At 40.8% G+C, this 15,409-nt stretch overlaps 1 protein-coding gene across 2 annotated transcripts in view; it reads left to right on the forward strand.

Moving 5' to 3' along the window:
• The first annotated feature begins 2,387 nt into the window (after positions 1-2,387).
• Positions 2,388-15,409, forward strand: part of XYLB (xylulokinase) — a 91,369-nt gene continuing 78,347 nt past the window's right edge. For both annotated transcript variants that reach the window (XM_050892274.1, XM_050892273.1), the window contains exons 1-8: positions 2,388-2,432; positions 4,405-4,487; positions 5,397-5,466; positions 6,895-6,975; positions 8,743-8,829; positions 10,022-10,150; positions 11,427-11,492; positions 13,871-13,943. In XM_050892274.1, the coding sequence (XP_050748231.1) occupies positions 2,388-2,432; positions 4,405-4,487; positions 5,397-5,466; positions 6,895-6,975; positions 8,743-8,829; positions 10,022-10,150; positions 11,427-11,492; positions 13,871-13,943 (634 nt within the window). The remainder of the gene's footprint in view (positions 2,433-4,404; positions 4,488-5,396; positions 5,467-6,894; positions 6,976-8,742; positions 8,830-10,021; positions 10,151-11,426; positions 11,493-13,870; positions 13,944-15,409) is intronic.

Here is a 15,409-nt window from a genome sequence, read left to right on the forward strand (position 1 = left end):
CCTCAAGCTGTTAATCTGCAGTGGTGACATTTCAATTATAAATGGTATTTTGTTCATCCCCTCTGGAAATTCTGGATTTGTCAGTGCTAAAACATCACTAGTACGTGAATGCAACTTCACTGGTAACTGCACAGCTAAACCTTGTTTGCTTTCAAGAAACAATTTTAGAGGCTATGGTGGTGTCTGCAAGCATGAACTTTAATGCATAAAGAACAGCAGCAATGCACATTTTCCATACACAAACAACTAAATTTGAGAGAAGACTGCCTTGATGGAAGGCTGGGCAACAGAGTGACTGGGTAAGGCAATGATTCTCCAAACTTCCTTATTTTCTCTAGGAAAACATGAAGAGTGAAAGTAGCAACATTAACATTCCCATTCTGTCCTTGAGTGGATTCTCCTACCCTATTGCCTTGCACCCTTGTTCCTAATTTAAGGAGATCTGATAACACGAGGGTGGTTATTCCAGCCCCAACTTTTCTGTGCTATTTAAAGCAAAGTATTTCTTGCTCTTCAGGACTATTCTTCTGATCTGATTGCCGAAGAATATAATTGATTCTTACATCCTCATAAGTTTGCTTTATTTATTTACAAACTGTTGTTTCCTTTCTACTAACCTTAATACCTCCTTTAAAAAAATTTTAAAAATCCACTAATGTCTCTTTTTCTGAAGTAATTTATCATTCTTACGGCTTTCTTCAGAACTGACTTCAGTTTCTCTTCATTTTTGTGAGTAGATATATTTTGAAAATTGCAGCATTTCAAGCCTCAGCCTCCATATCTGGTACTTGTTTATAGGGAATATGCAGCAAATTAAAGGGCAGAGCAAGCCTCTCCTCCCTGGCTCACCAGCCACGTTCTGCATTAATGGAAAAGCAACCTCTACGTGTTATTTGGTCCTTTGTGGTCTGGTAAGAGTTACACTAAGGAAACAGTTCTTGGTAACATTTTAAAAACTTTATTGCCTTTCACAGCCTCTTCTTGGTTAAGTGAGACCTTTGTTCGGTACAGGTCCATCCAGCATGAGCTCCTTAGGGGCAGGGAAATTCCACCGCTACCTGGTGGCCATCTGATTTAAAGAAGACAAACTACAAACTGGGTGACAATTCTACATACCTTTATTTTTAAATGGACGGGTACTTCCACTTACTTCATTGGGATGTTTCCTGATTGCAAACTATTCAGATAAATTTGCAGGATTCGACTCTAAAATGCAGGCCAACACCACTATGCATTTGAAGGGATTCCCACACTGGAAATATTTTTCAGACAACTTTAATTTAAACTCTGTCTTATTTAAAGATTTTGTGATCACATTTCTAATACAAGTACTCTCAATACAGAATATTCAAAGGTGATATGATAGAGTAAGATTGGTTTCAAAGTCAGTATATTAGAATGTTTGCATTGTAGGTTGTCTTCAGGATTAATGTTTTAAAGGTTTTTCTTTGCAGTGATAACTAGAAATCTTAAAAGTATAAACCTATGGGAGTTAGGGCTTTGAGAAATCACTGGGAATATTTAAAATGTATTTAAAATGTTCAGTATATGACAAAATTTAGTAACATTTTATAGTTTAAAGGGCATTTCAAATTAAGTATTTGTACTGTTAAAACAGTTTAAGATCCTGAGCATGCAAAACCTATTTGACTTCATTAAGGCTCTGCTGAGATACTGCCTTGATTGCAGAATGAAAGCGTATTTTAGATGAGCCTTCTTTTGATTAAGCAGTTCCACTTTGCTTGTCACATGTTATGGCAGGTAATGCAAAAACCTAAAACCTCCCCAAACCCTCACAACTAAAAAAAAAAAAGCAAACCACAAACCAAAAATTCAGCCAAAGTAACAATTCTGCATTTTTTTATGGAATACTGTGTGTGTTTGTGCACACCAGAGTGCGATACCGCAACTGGACTGGTACCTATTAATGTCATATTAAAATTTCATGAATTCCTTTGGACTGTGGTTTGAAGTTGCCCCTTTTTTGTTTTGCTTCCGTTTATCGGGTGGCCACAGTACAGCTCCTTTGGTGTTTTCTCACCGACCTGGGCACCTGCAGGCTGGGGGGATCCCCACATGAGAGCACATAATTACTGGGGTTCAGCAGCTGCCGTGTACAGCCCTGGCACTGAGCAAGCCACCATCACATCACCGCCCCTGAGCCTTTCCCTGCTCTACAGCTCTCGCACAAGCCCCTCCGTGTGAGGGAGGGATGAGGGGTTAGCTCGCCCGGCTCCGTGTGCGCTGAGCACTCATTAACTCCCCTACTCCCGCTCCGCAGGGCCGGGCTGGCGGCTCCTGCCCGCGGAGGCCGGGCCTGCAAAGCCACCCCCTCCCCTTCCCCGGCGGCGGGGCAAGGGTGAGGGCCGGGCGGGCCCCGCCGCGCCATGGCCGCTCCCTGCTACTTGGGCTGGGATTTCAGCACGCAGCAGGTACCGGGCCGCCTCCCCCCGCCCCTTCTCTCCCCTCCCTCGGCCGGCGGCGGCTGCGCGCAGGGCAGCGGGGCCGGGGGCCCGGCGGGACAGCCCCGGGGCCTGCCCTGCTCGGGGCTCGTCTGGCGCCGCCGCAGCAGCCACCTCCGGGGGTCTGAAGCGCGGGGGTGCGGGCGGCTACACCCGGCCGGGCCTCGGGCAGCCGCAAGGGGGCAAGGCCCGGGCTGGCCCGCCCGCCATCGTGGCCCGCTGAGCTACCGCGGTGCTGCCGGGCAGCACAGAAGGGGAACAGGCCTTCCTCCTCTCTAGCAGCTTTCATCGCCTCTTTTCCTACACCCAGCGACGGTTTTGTTTCGCAGGGTTTCCTCATTGACAGCAGGGCCAGGCTGGGCGCTGCGGGATGCTGTGCTGCGCTCGGCGCCGAGGGTTCACGCACGCCAGCAGCCTGCCACGGCTGATGCAAAATAATTCCTAGCGCTTCGTGTGTTTTAAGGCTTCTGTGGGCCACAGGCACTGCGTGTGCCTGGCTGTTGGCATGCCTCCTTCCCTTCGCCTGCATAAGCACATCCTTTCGTCCCTTTCTGTTTGTCACATTTCTTTTCTGAAGCTGTAGGCTGCGTGTCCGAACATGTCCTGCTTCCCCATCCTGCTAGGGATGCATTTAATCCTAGGAAGGAGCGCTATGGCCCTTCTCTACATGCAGGCTGCACGGAGACCCCTCTGCCTGTGGCATCAGGCACGCTGGGAGCTGGGATTTGCACCTGAATCCAGCTTTTCCAGTGTCCTTGTGTGAATCAAGACTGGTGGGATTGTGAACCTGGATGCTCAGGTTGCTTCTTGAAATTTTGATTTGTCGTCACAATCGGGTATTACTACACTCTGAATCGAAACTCTGCCCAAGTTGTGCGTAGGCCTGAGTATGTTTAAAATAGGTGTGTGAGTATAAATCACTTCATTACAGCTGTGCTGAAGTTTGGGACGTTGAAAAGACATATCCCGGTTAGGCTGATCAAGTGTTTTTGCTGCAAGCAGAAAGCCAATTAAGCTGCAGTGGGTCAGAGCGATTTTTAAGCTAGCACAGGGCATCAGACTGCCGATGAGTTGTGCCAGTGCATAAATAATGGCCCGACATTGGTATGGCTAAAATGGGGATGGTCTTGTTATTTGAGTACAACTCTTTGAGATGACTTAGTCTTTGTAGGTTTTTTTGTGTGTTCTTTAGCAGCGGTTTGCACTCTCTCTCTTGTTGAAATATGTGCAGAACGTGAGCTACCTCCTCACTTTTCTTCTAGGCTGTTAATGTTTTTCTTCTGTACTAGGTGAACTTGAGTGAAGACAGAGGAGGAAAGGTTGTGGTACTCTTCTAGTTTGTGCTTACAAGAAAGCTCAGCTTTATGGAGTTACCTGTTTGGGACGTTGCTTTCCATATGTTGCAGAAGCTCAGAATACACTTGTGTAATGCCCACTGAGCTTTGCCAGACTGGTAGAGTTTGATTTACTCACCGTTTGGGGAGCAGGGAAGGTCCTCAAGGTATCCTAAGGGTCTGTTAGGTTCCTTGGTAAGATGGGGCAAAAAAAAAGGGGGGGGGGGAAGCATATGGCATCTTTAAGGTAGTGTATTCTTTGGAGAAATTGGAAAAATTGGTTACCATGATGCAAGCTGTGAACCTGGTAATTCGTTTGCTGTTCTTTAGCATATGCCTGCGTCTCAATCTTGTGCGATTACGGAGAAAGAAAATGGGGGTGGGAAATGCAAGCAAACAAATACACGTGTTGCTGAATAGGTGGCATGCTGGAAATTCATATAATAACTTGTTTAATGTAAAATTGTGCCCATACTTTCAGCGAGTTGTATGGATTGGGGTGATCTTCTTTCCCATTTTGTCTGTGGGAATTAAATTATTATAAATGAATTATCAGTGCTATTTAATTATTGTTAGTTTTTGTTAACATCCTGTTTTATATCTTCTAGCTGAAAGTCATTGCTATTGATGAACAGCTGAGAGTCATTTATGAGGATAATGTTCATTTTGATAAAGACCTTCCGGAATTTAAGTAAGGCTTTTTATATTTTACTTGGAAAATATAATTTGGAACTTTGGAGATCGGGGCAGGGGGGCTGTTGCCCTATGTGGTCTCATTGATATGTGTGGAGGCATTGAAAAAGTTCATGCCATGTTCATGTTTCACACTTGGCAAGGGTAGTATATGCTCTTGCTTTCCTTGGTATGTAAATATGGCAAGAACTCCCAATAGGAAATACATTAAAAAAATCTACCCCAAAGTGTTATGTATAAATAAACTTTTTTTTTTTTTTTTTTTCTTTTGGGACTTCAGACTTGTGGAAATGACTGTTTCTTTTTGGGACACAGAAGTAAGCACTGCCTTTGTGTCAGGGTGGAATGCTAAGATAACAGCAAGTAAATTGCATGAGGGGAACTTCTGAAAGGCATTTGGAGACAAATTCAGTGGTTCCAAATCTCACAATAAGATGTAGGATGACAGTATTTGTTTACTTCAGTTAACAGACTAGAATTTACAAACGTCGTCCTCTGTGGTCACAAGTTTCAATGAAGTACGTTTATTTACTTGATGGTTTAACAGCAAAAATTGAATTTCATCTTCTAAGTTCAAGCCAGTAATGGTGACAGTTAGGAAACTTAGAAACAACTATGTATTACTTGGAGCCAGTGAGCAGTATCGGCATTGGAGTCTGTCACAGATCTTACTTCAGGATCAGAGCCTTTCCTTGCAAATTATTTACTTTGCAATTGGGTCAAACATGTCTTATGTCACCTCCTAGGAGCTGGCTTTTACTTTTTCAGGTTTCAAATACTGATCGTATCCTTGCTCTTAACATAAAAGCATTGCAAACTCTCTTTGGTTACTAATAAATTTGAAGAACTTTGCTTGGCAGGGAAAAAGTTGCTGAATTTACCAAGCGAAAATACCGTTTTTCTGTAGGACTCAAGGTGGAGTCTATATTCACAGTGACAGACTGACAGTCACTTCTCCTGTGCTAATGTGGGTCAAGGTATGAACAAGCTTTATATGGTTCAACTTCTTCCTTGCTGTTATTGAAATGGAAATGTATTCCAAGCAATAGTGAAACTCATCATTCAAATCAACATAGTCCTTTTGCTTGTATTCTGTTTCTTTTAAGTCTTATTCTGTGTCTTTGGTATGCAAATATTAATGTTATCAACAAACATAGTGGAAGTTGCTAACATTTTGAGGGTTTTTTTTGTTTCTTTCTTCACTCTCTACTATTATAGCATTGTATGTGTGGTGAATCCTTTCCTGACTTTCCCTCATTTGAAAAGAATACTGTTCTTTTTTTCCTCATCTTTTTGTTTCATATGCAAAAGAGGCAGCTTTGCCTAGCTTGAATCTGTGTTTTTGTAGCATCCAGGTTACTTGCACTATTTTTTTAGAATAAGCTTTGCTAACCAATTGATGTCTCAACTGGTAAGTGGTTAAAGAGCAATTTATTCAGTGATTCCCAGTCACTTTGACTGGTGTTTAGTTTGAAATACAACATTCTTTCCTATTCTAGAAGAAGGCCTTCCTTGCTTCTGTGCAGATTCTGCAACACTTGCTCTCACATGGTACTATGTAAATTTGTCTTACTAGTGTGATTTGAATAGTTAAGATATTTGGAAGGTCACAAACCCCCCAGCTGGTGATCCACAGTAGTTGACAAAGGTTTGGTAAATTTGCTTGCAGTTGGTCTTTTGAACCATAATGAACAGGAACAGTTGTAATTATTAAATTAATAATACAATGATATAGTTATATGATGTTTGTTGGGAAATTTTGAAGTCTTGCAGTGGTCCATTTGTCAAGATAGTCTGGGAAATGCTGATCTGAATGAGACTATGTAAAGATAGAGTTAATTTTTGGTTTTAAACTTCAGGAAAATGCGGCAAGAACAAAATTAAGCTAGGTGCTTGAAGTGCTAAAATTAACTTGAATTAGCCTTTGAAAAGAGACTTTGAGTTTTCAGCTGACAGTGGGGGCAGTGGTATTGATGATCCCTAACATCTTGTAGGATGGGGTGCAGGGTGCACCCTGTTAAGATTTCATAGATTTCCAAAAGTAAGAACAGAAAAAGATAATCCTGCTTTGTGTCTTACACACTTGAAAGTGGCTTTTTTATGAATTGGAATTCTTTAACTCTTGCCTCTTATTTAGGTTTCAAAGAATGGATCTTTGTGATTCAGCTTGTTTAAAGATCTTTTTTTTTCCCCTGTGTGATTCAACTTTTCTTTTATGGACTCTTACTTAGTAAATTAATTTATGCAGCTTCTTGAGAAGTCCATAGTCATTAGCTAATTTTTCATTATCTGCCAATGAACTCTTATCAGTGATGACATGAATTTACTGTTTAATTCCAGAGATTGTGAGTATGCATAATTTGATAGCTCGTTACAGTCATTCTTGATTCTGTTTGTTCTTGTAGGCTCTGGATATGATTTTGGAAAAGATGAAGTCTTCGGGCTTTAACTTCTCTCAAGTCAGAGCTTTGTCTGGTGCTGGCCAGGTTAGTTTATAAAGAAAAAAAATAGTCTTACTATATTTCTTCAATAGAGTATAAGGTATAGTGATAAATTTAATTTAAATAATTGTATTGCAGAACACCATAATGACATCAAGTAAGACCGAAGCTTCTAAGTAAGCGTCCATTAAGAGACACATTCCTCAGGGGAACTTAAAACCTGAAGCACACAAAGCAGTCACTAGAAGGCAGTAGGAGTGGAGGAAGAGGTTTACAGTGCAGTTGTTTAGATCAGTATAGTGCATAACTAGTTGGTTTCCTGTTGTTTAAATTCTTTGTACATACAGATTCTGAAATGACTGGGGTCGTTTTGAATTTCAGCATATCCAGGTGCTTGTGGAAATGGGGTAGAAAAAACAGTGAGGAGTGCAGTTTGCTAAAGGCATAGTAACATCCTGTTGAGCACAGTTTTTATTGGCTAGGATAGAGATCTGCCTAGGAACAACAAAAATCAAATGATGGTAGCCTTTGATGCAGAAATGACAAAGATGCTGCTGTGATTTAGCCTGTAGTGCATAATGCCTTTTTTCTGAGATTTATAAAACCCATCCTGACATTTAGTCAGTTAGCCAGTCTCCTAGTACTCTGGTGAAACAAGGAAGTCTTTATAACTTTCACACAAGATACTCAGGGTGAGGACAGCACCAAAGCGATAGCTAATTCTGACACATGAGGTTTAGGTTATTCATCTTGATATATCTGGGACTAATTAATCAAAACTCTTGCTTTGATCTCCATGTTTCATTGATTTCAGTTGAAAGTCTGAGCAAAGTGTCTGAAAATCATAGCCGGTATCAAGGCTCTGTTATGAATTCTTCAGTGGAACAGATGTTAGGGACTGCCAAGTAACCCCAGCTTACTCAAGTGAAAAAAGGAAGTGCATTTCCAGATTGCCCGTATTCCCTTTATTTTACCCATCCTTCAGCAAGTTGAGGGTATCAAGTTGGTGCTACATTCAGATTCTTTCAGGTAGAACAGATTTCATTTAGTTGCCCCCTTCCAACCCACATTGTCTCTCTCCCTTTTCTCTTTGAAGAACCTTGTCCTTATGCTGCAGATCACTGCGGAGGTGCACTGATGTGCCGGTGTTTGTCCCAAAGAAGGGACAAACTTGGTCTCAATTGTCTGCAGAAATGGTAGAGAGATGTGAAATACAATCTAGATGACACCGTGGTCAAGTACTGTGTGCCCAGGGGGTTCTGTGTGCACTTGGTGTCATCAGAACTATTAGTGGGTCACTGGATGATGCTTTGCAGTTTGCCTAGGGTGTCCTGCAGGTGCATTACTAGAGATACCTGGCTTGAGGAAGCAATCTGAGAGATGAAGCTTAGATAATCTTCTCAATATTATGCAGTCTGCAGTGGTGACTGGGGCAGGCATGTAACTGAAGAATCTGGGGGCTGTGCTGAAATAGCACAGAACTAACAGTCTTGACTGTGAAGCCCTGGCTACAGCTCAAAGAGCCCTGAAAGAACTATGTAATGCTATTTGCGGTATAATAATAGTTCCCACTAGAAGTTGCTATAGTTCAAAATCATCATTGTCTCTTGACTCCTACATTTTCTGGTTTAGTATATGCTTTGCTCAATCTTAAAAAGCCTTTTAATGAGGCACTTGATTTGAAAAGGTGCATTTTTTTTGGTCCTAGTTTGGAGAGAGTTCTCTGTCCCTTAGAGTTTGAAATTCAGATCAGGATATGAACTTTGTGGCTTGGCGGGGCATCTCCAACTTCTGTTTCTGTACTTTCTACAGCAACATGGGAGTGTATACTGGAAAAAAGGAAGCATCCAAATTTTAAAGAATGCATCACCTGAACTGCCTTTACATCAGTCACTAAAGGTAATGTGCATAAAAGAGCTCTGAAGGGAGAGCTACACTGTCCTTTTTCTCATCCTTACACATTGCTTTTCTCCTTGCAAACCTTTCCTCTTGTTTGGCTGAGTTGCATGCCCCTGCAGCATAAAGTGAAATGTACTGGTTATTCCTTCAGCTCCAGGGCTTTTGACATTTCCTTTTCTCCTGAGTGACAGTATATACTGCTTTAAAAGCTTACAGGTGCCAGTGGGCATCCCAGAATCTTTCTGTGTCAGAGTAACAGCCTGTTTGTTCTTTTAGGAAATGTAATATTTTTGTAAACAACCTGTAAATATTTTACATTTTTTTACATGTCTGTGTTAACAAAAAATGGTGGTGAAAAATACTATTGTAGCTGAGTTTCCTTGCAGTGCTTGCGATTTAATTAGAAAATATTAAAAAAAAAAAAGACCAGTTTACACTTACCTCTGAAAGGATGGAAGTGTAATATTGTGTGGACACAAACTCCTAACAAGTACATTGTTGAACCTCAACATTTTGTGTGTGTGTGTAGTTGGTAAGTTTTGAATATAGACTTGACAAACTTTTATTTAAAAAGAAAAGTAAGGAGGAATCAACTTTCCTCTTGAAAGGAAAAGTTACCTCCGTACTTTCCTTACTTCAAGATCAGAAGGGACAGTTGTATGTTGAAAGGGAGACATTTGTGTAACTGATCTGTTAAATGATTGATTTTGGAAATATCTCATCTGTGCAAAACTCATGGAAATGGAATTAAAATGCTCTCTGGTGATGTACTAAGCCTCAGTTGCATTTCCAAATGGTTATGCCAGTCATTAAAGAGAAATCTGTTAGTAGAGCTGTGGAAAGACAATCTGATTGTTTAGAGAGGGGTTCTAAAAAGCGGGGCTAAACTTGCATAAAAGGGCCTGGGGCTTTGGCTACGAAGGGAGTGTATTGAGACGTCATGCTGCAGGTTATGTCAAGTAACAGCAGAAAAAGCCTGTTGCTTCCCTCTGGTGTGAAGTTTGGGTTAAACTTTTCACCACTGACCAACATGCTGCCCAATATCCGCTTTCCTGTAATTATCGAGAGGAGACCAGAAGGCACGTCAGAGAACTGAACTATAAGCTGATACGTAGGTCTGCTGTATTGCTATTACTCTGGCAGGGACTTCTTAGAGATCAGACTTACTAATAAAGGATGTTGTTTGTTGCAGGCTTGTTTTTCTGTCAGTAACAGCCCCATCTGGATGGATTCTAGCACAGCTTCCCAGTGCAGCGCTCTGGAGAAAGCCGTGGGGGGAGCACAGCACCTAGCGAGTATCACTGGTTCTCGAGCCTATGAGGTAAGGAGTAAATGGGAAGAAAGTCCTCAGCAGAGTCTTGTGATAGAAACAATTCTGCCATTACAGTGGTACTGCAGTTGATAACGATCAGCCATTAACTATGAAAGGGAGAGTTTTTGAAGGAACTCCAATGATATTGTGCTTTGCAGTAGTCTCACAAAGGAAGACGTGGAAATTGTAAAGTGAAGTTAGGCAAACCCTGGAAATTTTGCTGCAGGAAGCAGCTGGGGCGAGCTGTTGCATTTGGCCAGTGGTTCCAAAATGCGGTGTTTGGTGGCCATGCTTACAGTCTCAGGGCCTGGTTCTCCCCTGGGAGCTCCTGTGCAGCTACATTTCCATTGGGATGGCAGTCCAGTTTGTATTACAGGTTTACTTGGGGTTAGGACCCCCCTGTTTGTGGATGACTGCTTTAGGTTACTTCTGCAATTAAAAGATTGGCCTTTTAATGTCCCCTGAAGGCTAACAAGCAGCTGTTGACCGAAGAGAAGTGTTTCAGAAGTTTGGGATGCTATCAGAGAGTACTCTGTCACTTGTCTCCTCTTCCTGACACTTCCCTCTCTTGTAACTGTGACAATGAGTTACGGAGTGTGAGCAGGGCTGCCCTCCAGGCACCCCAGCACCTGGCTACTCTTACTGTTGGTTCAACAGAATAAGGCTCTGACCTCCCAAATTGCTGATTCTGTTTTTGAATGATCATGCAGGGTTTATGGCCAGTGTTGAAATCAGACTTTGCATACCATTAACAGTTTATTTTTAACTTGCTAAAGGTTAAGGTTTCAGTGTTAGAAGTTTTTTGTTATTTGATATAATACATGGATGAAAAATAATTATTCTTACAACTATTAGCCTGTGCTGGAGTTACTTCTTTGAGTATGAAACTTCCTGCTTTGCTCCGAATTCACCTGCCTCGCAGAGAGGTACATAGGTTGGGTAGCTTAAACCTTTTCAAGGATTTGAAGGCAGCATTTGAACTGTGCTGGTTCCTGTGCACAGAATAAGTGTGATTCATTCCATTGAACTGTCATTTCTGAAATGTAAATTATGGATAGTAATGCTTTTTCACATGCTTTTTTTTTCAAAAGGTGAGCAAAAGTCTCATAATGAGACTGTGCGTTATAGCCTGTTTAGTGCAGATTGCATGCTGTGTACTGACTTTCATCATGCATCAAGCAAATTAAATATCCAAAGTGCAATGTACTGAACTCATTACACAGAGTTAATGATTATTGACTCCATTTAGGGTTTGTGCTTCTAAGCATTTGCATTTCTTTCTCAGCGTTTTACAGGAAACCAGATAGCAAAGATTTACAGCCAGAATCCTGAGGTCTACATGCAAACTGAGGTTGGCTCAACTTCAATACGCTTATTGGAAAACACAGTTGAAAATCTTTTAAAATTAATTGTGTGGGGATGTTTTTACAGACTTTTTTTACTAAAGAGTATTTTGATTCTTGTGTTTGATTTTAAGATTAAAATTAAAAATTTGATTATTTTTTGTTTTGTTAAATTATTAGTCATTAGGCAGATAAAAATCGGGCATCAGTTCTATCGTGAATGTTATCTTTAACACAGCAGGCTCCACTGGCTCTCACCTTTGTGGAAGAAGTTCTGAAAAATAGACTTTCATTTGGGTGGTAGTAAATTGTATTTACAGCAGTTTGAACACAAGTGGGTAGTTAAGCACACAGTTGAAATTTTCACACATAGAACTGGCCATTTGCATGCAGAAATGTGATTGCTGTGCCATACAAAGCTGGCATCCGTGCGGATGTGTGTAGGGAAAAAAACTGCAATCAATTCTAGACTTTTTTCATAGTTTTTCCCTTGAGGAGCTACTTTTATTCTGTTATTACAAGTGAATTGCATTGTGTAGTTGGTTTCCTTCTGATTTTTAATTTTCAGAAATCGGCTTGCAATTCCATTATTGTTTCAGTTTGAGTCTGCATCTAGCTGTGACTGAAATGCCATGGTTTGAAGCAAGGTGAAAACTCCGTGCAAATATGATGTAAATGAGAGAAGGACTCTTGTCCTGTGCTTAGAACATGCCAAACATCCAGACCCGTGAAGACAGGCTGCTCCTGTTTTTGTGTTACTGCAGTTCTTGATAGCATCGATCATAATTTTTTGTGGTTTTTAAAATCTCACCCTGCATGAAAGAGTTAATTTCATGGGGAAGTGAGTTGCAAAGTTGACTCTGTATTTTGTGGGAGAAAGCTTCATTTTTAATGTATTTTTTTTTTCTTAGTACATTTTCATTGTATAACTTTTATGCTAGTAAGGTATGGGATGAAACAGAACGCTAATACAGTCTGATCATAAGCTTAAGACTAAATTTAGAGACAGGTACATTAACGGGGAGGAAGTGGGTCTGTGGAACTGAGAACTAGTCAGACCAATTTCAGAGTTTGAGGGCTGGTTGCATTGATGGCACCTTTTAGCAATAAAGGATATGCAAGATGTTGTGTTCAAGCACAAAATATCTCTATGCCAGAGTTGATCTTGGGGACCCTCAAGAAACACTTAGCAGCTCAACAGTCTCAATGACATGTGGAAGGTGGATGTTTTTCCTTCTGTAGGTCAGCTTGCTAAACTGGCTGATTCACAGTTTAACTTCATCCTTTTCCTTCCGTTTCAGGCAGCTAGTGCCCACTGGGGCACCAAAGAAGGTAGGCCTTCGTTATCTAAGCACAATATGATATATTCTTGGGGAGAGATGCATGAAGAGCAAGTGCATCATTAAGTTTCCTGGCCATTATAACCACCTCTTAGAGCTCTGGCTATAGTCTGTCTTTGAATGCTGTGTGAAGCATTGGTTTTGTGATCATTAATAAAAAACCTGTCACTGCTGGCTCACTCGACCAGTAGAGATATGATTCCGATTAGTTATTGGGTGACAATCATATTTCTTCTGAATTAGAGCACACAATAAGGAATTTGTCAGCTTTTATGCCAGCTTCTTGGGAACAGATAATACCTGATCATGCAGAAAGCTCGTCGGTAGCTGGTTAACTTGGTAGTTTGTATAGCAAATTTGAAGTGGAAGCAAGTTCATGTCGGATCAGTGCGTTGTGTCATGTCTGGGGCGTTTTTGGGCCAGTATTAGAAGCCCTACAGCTGGATTTAATGCATTGTTGGAACATACCCTGAGGCAGAGCTGCAGGTAGTGGTTCAGTTCAAAGCTGATTATTGCCAGCTCCTGGGAGTAACTCCTGGGAGGTCTGGGGTCTCAGCTGGGAGGAAGGTAAGAGTTCCTGTAGAGGTGCTAGCAGAACCTTGCCAGAGCTGCTAAAAAGCTTACAGACCTGTGCTCTGGGTGGACCAGCGCATGGTTTCTGGGCATTTCCCCTGTCATCAACATACAGGTCGTTTTTTTTCTTTTTTCTTAGTAAATGTTTTTCCTTGAAATGAGATTCTGTGGTACACTGAAGTTGTGAATTAATTCATGGTAACATAGAGTATGCTAATATACTAGGTGTATTTGCATGTTTCAGAATGCAAAGCTAGTAACAGCTTTTATCATGGGGTTACTTTTAGATTGATATCTGCTGTATTACTTAGGCAGTAAGATAGAACTGAGTAATCCTTCTAGGTGTATTTTTGTGTGCTTTCTGTGTCTAACATTAAGCATTGATTAATATTTGCTGCTTCCAATTACTTAATTATTTACTTTCTTTGGAGTGAATACTGATGGGACTCGCTGTCTCACGTTTTTTCTTTCAGAGAATCTCTTTGGTTAGTAGTTTTGCAGCTTCCCTTTTCCTAGGAGCTTATGCACCCATTGATTACAGTGACGGTAAGTGTGTGGGCTTTTCTCGTAGTAACAATTCAACAAGGAAATTTTCCTTTCCATCCCCACCTTACATAATAGGAGGACAAGGTCTCTGCTATTTATTTTCAGTCTTTAAACTTTAATGACAAGTATATTAGTTTTTAAGCTAAGTTACTCCTTTCAGTTTGTTGCTACTCTTGATAGTGCTGTCAGCTGTGCTTATTTATCCCCATCATACTATGATTCCCATTTCTATGAAATGGATTCATAGAAAATATTCTTAAATGAAATTGTACCTTTTTTCATTACTTTATGATGTATACAGGAATGTTGAAATATCTATTTAAAAGCATGAAAAAGTTGTGGATTTTTAGGCTTGTCCTGGTTTCGGCTGGGATAGAGTTAATTTTCGTCTTAGTAGCTGGTACAGTGCTGTGTTTTGGATTTAGTGTGAGAATAATGTTGATAACATGCTGATGTTTTAGTTGTTGCTAAGTAGTGCTTATCCTAAGTTAAGGATTTTCAGTTTCCCATGCTCTGCCAGCAAGCAGGTGTGCAAGAAGCTGGGAGGGAGCACAGCCAGGACAGCTGACCCGAACTAGCCAAAGGGATATTCCATACCATAGAACATCATGCCCAGTATAGAAACTGGGGGGAGCTGGCTGGGAGGGGCAGATCGCTGCTGGGGCATCTGTCAGTGGGTGGTGAGCAATTGCATTGTGCATCCTTTTTTTTCCTTGGGTTTTATTTCTTTTTTTGGTTATATTCCTTTTCATTATTATAATTTATAATATTATTATTATTCTTAGTATTATATTTTATTTTACTTTAGTTATTAAACTGCTCTTATCTCAACCCATGAGTTTTACTTTTTTTCCAGTTCTCCTTGGGGGAGTAGTGAGCGAGCATCTGTGTGGTGCTTAGTTGCTGGCTGGGGTTAAACCACGACAAAGCTAGACTTCATAGTTCTGCTATTTGTTCTTTGGTTTTGCTGGTTTAGCTCTGAGTTGCACAGGAGGTGAGGAAGATGTATATTGTGATTTCGTCCCTACTCCCCCCCACCACCCAACTGGAGTATGGATCTACAACAGAAATATCTTTTCAAAATGAAGCAGAGAAAAAAGCATAAACCAAGCAAAAAAATCCTAAACTCAGTTAAAAAAAAAAATTAACCTTCCTTATCTCTCTATTCATCATAACAAAGACAAAAAAGTGACAAGGCCAGTGTTTCTCTTTTCTGTTGTGTGTTATCTCAGTTATCCAGCTTTTAAATGGCAATTTTAAATGGCAATTACAAAGGAAACCATTTTCCTGGGAGCTATGCTGTTATTTCTAAATAGCATTTTTGATTCCTGCTTTGAAACTAAGAGAAGATATATTTCAGAGCTGAAAGGTTAGATAACAAGGCTCTCTAAGGAATTTTTGCATTATAGAGCCATAGTTGACACCCATGTGTTAAGACCAACTCATTTTTTCTCCTTCATTGTTCC

The sequence above is a fragment of the Gymnogyps californianus genome, chromosome 2 (genome assembly GCF_018139145.2).
Source record: "Gymnogyps californianus isolate 813 chromosome 2, ASM1813914v2, whole genome shotgun sequence".
In the NCBI taxonomy this organism is placed as follows: Eukaryota; Metazoa; Chordata; class Aves; order Accipitriformes; family Cathartidae; genus Gymnogyps; species Gymnogyps californianus.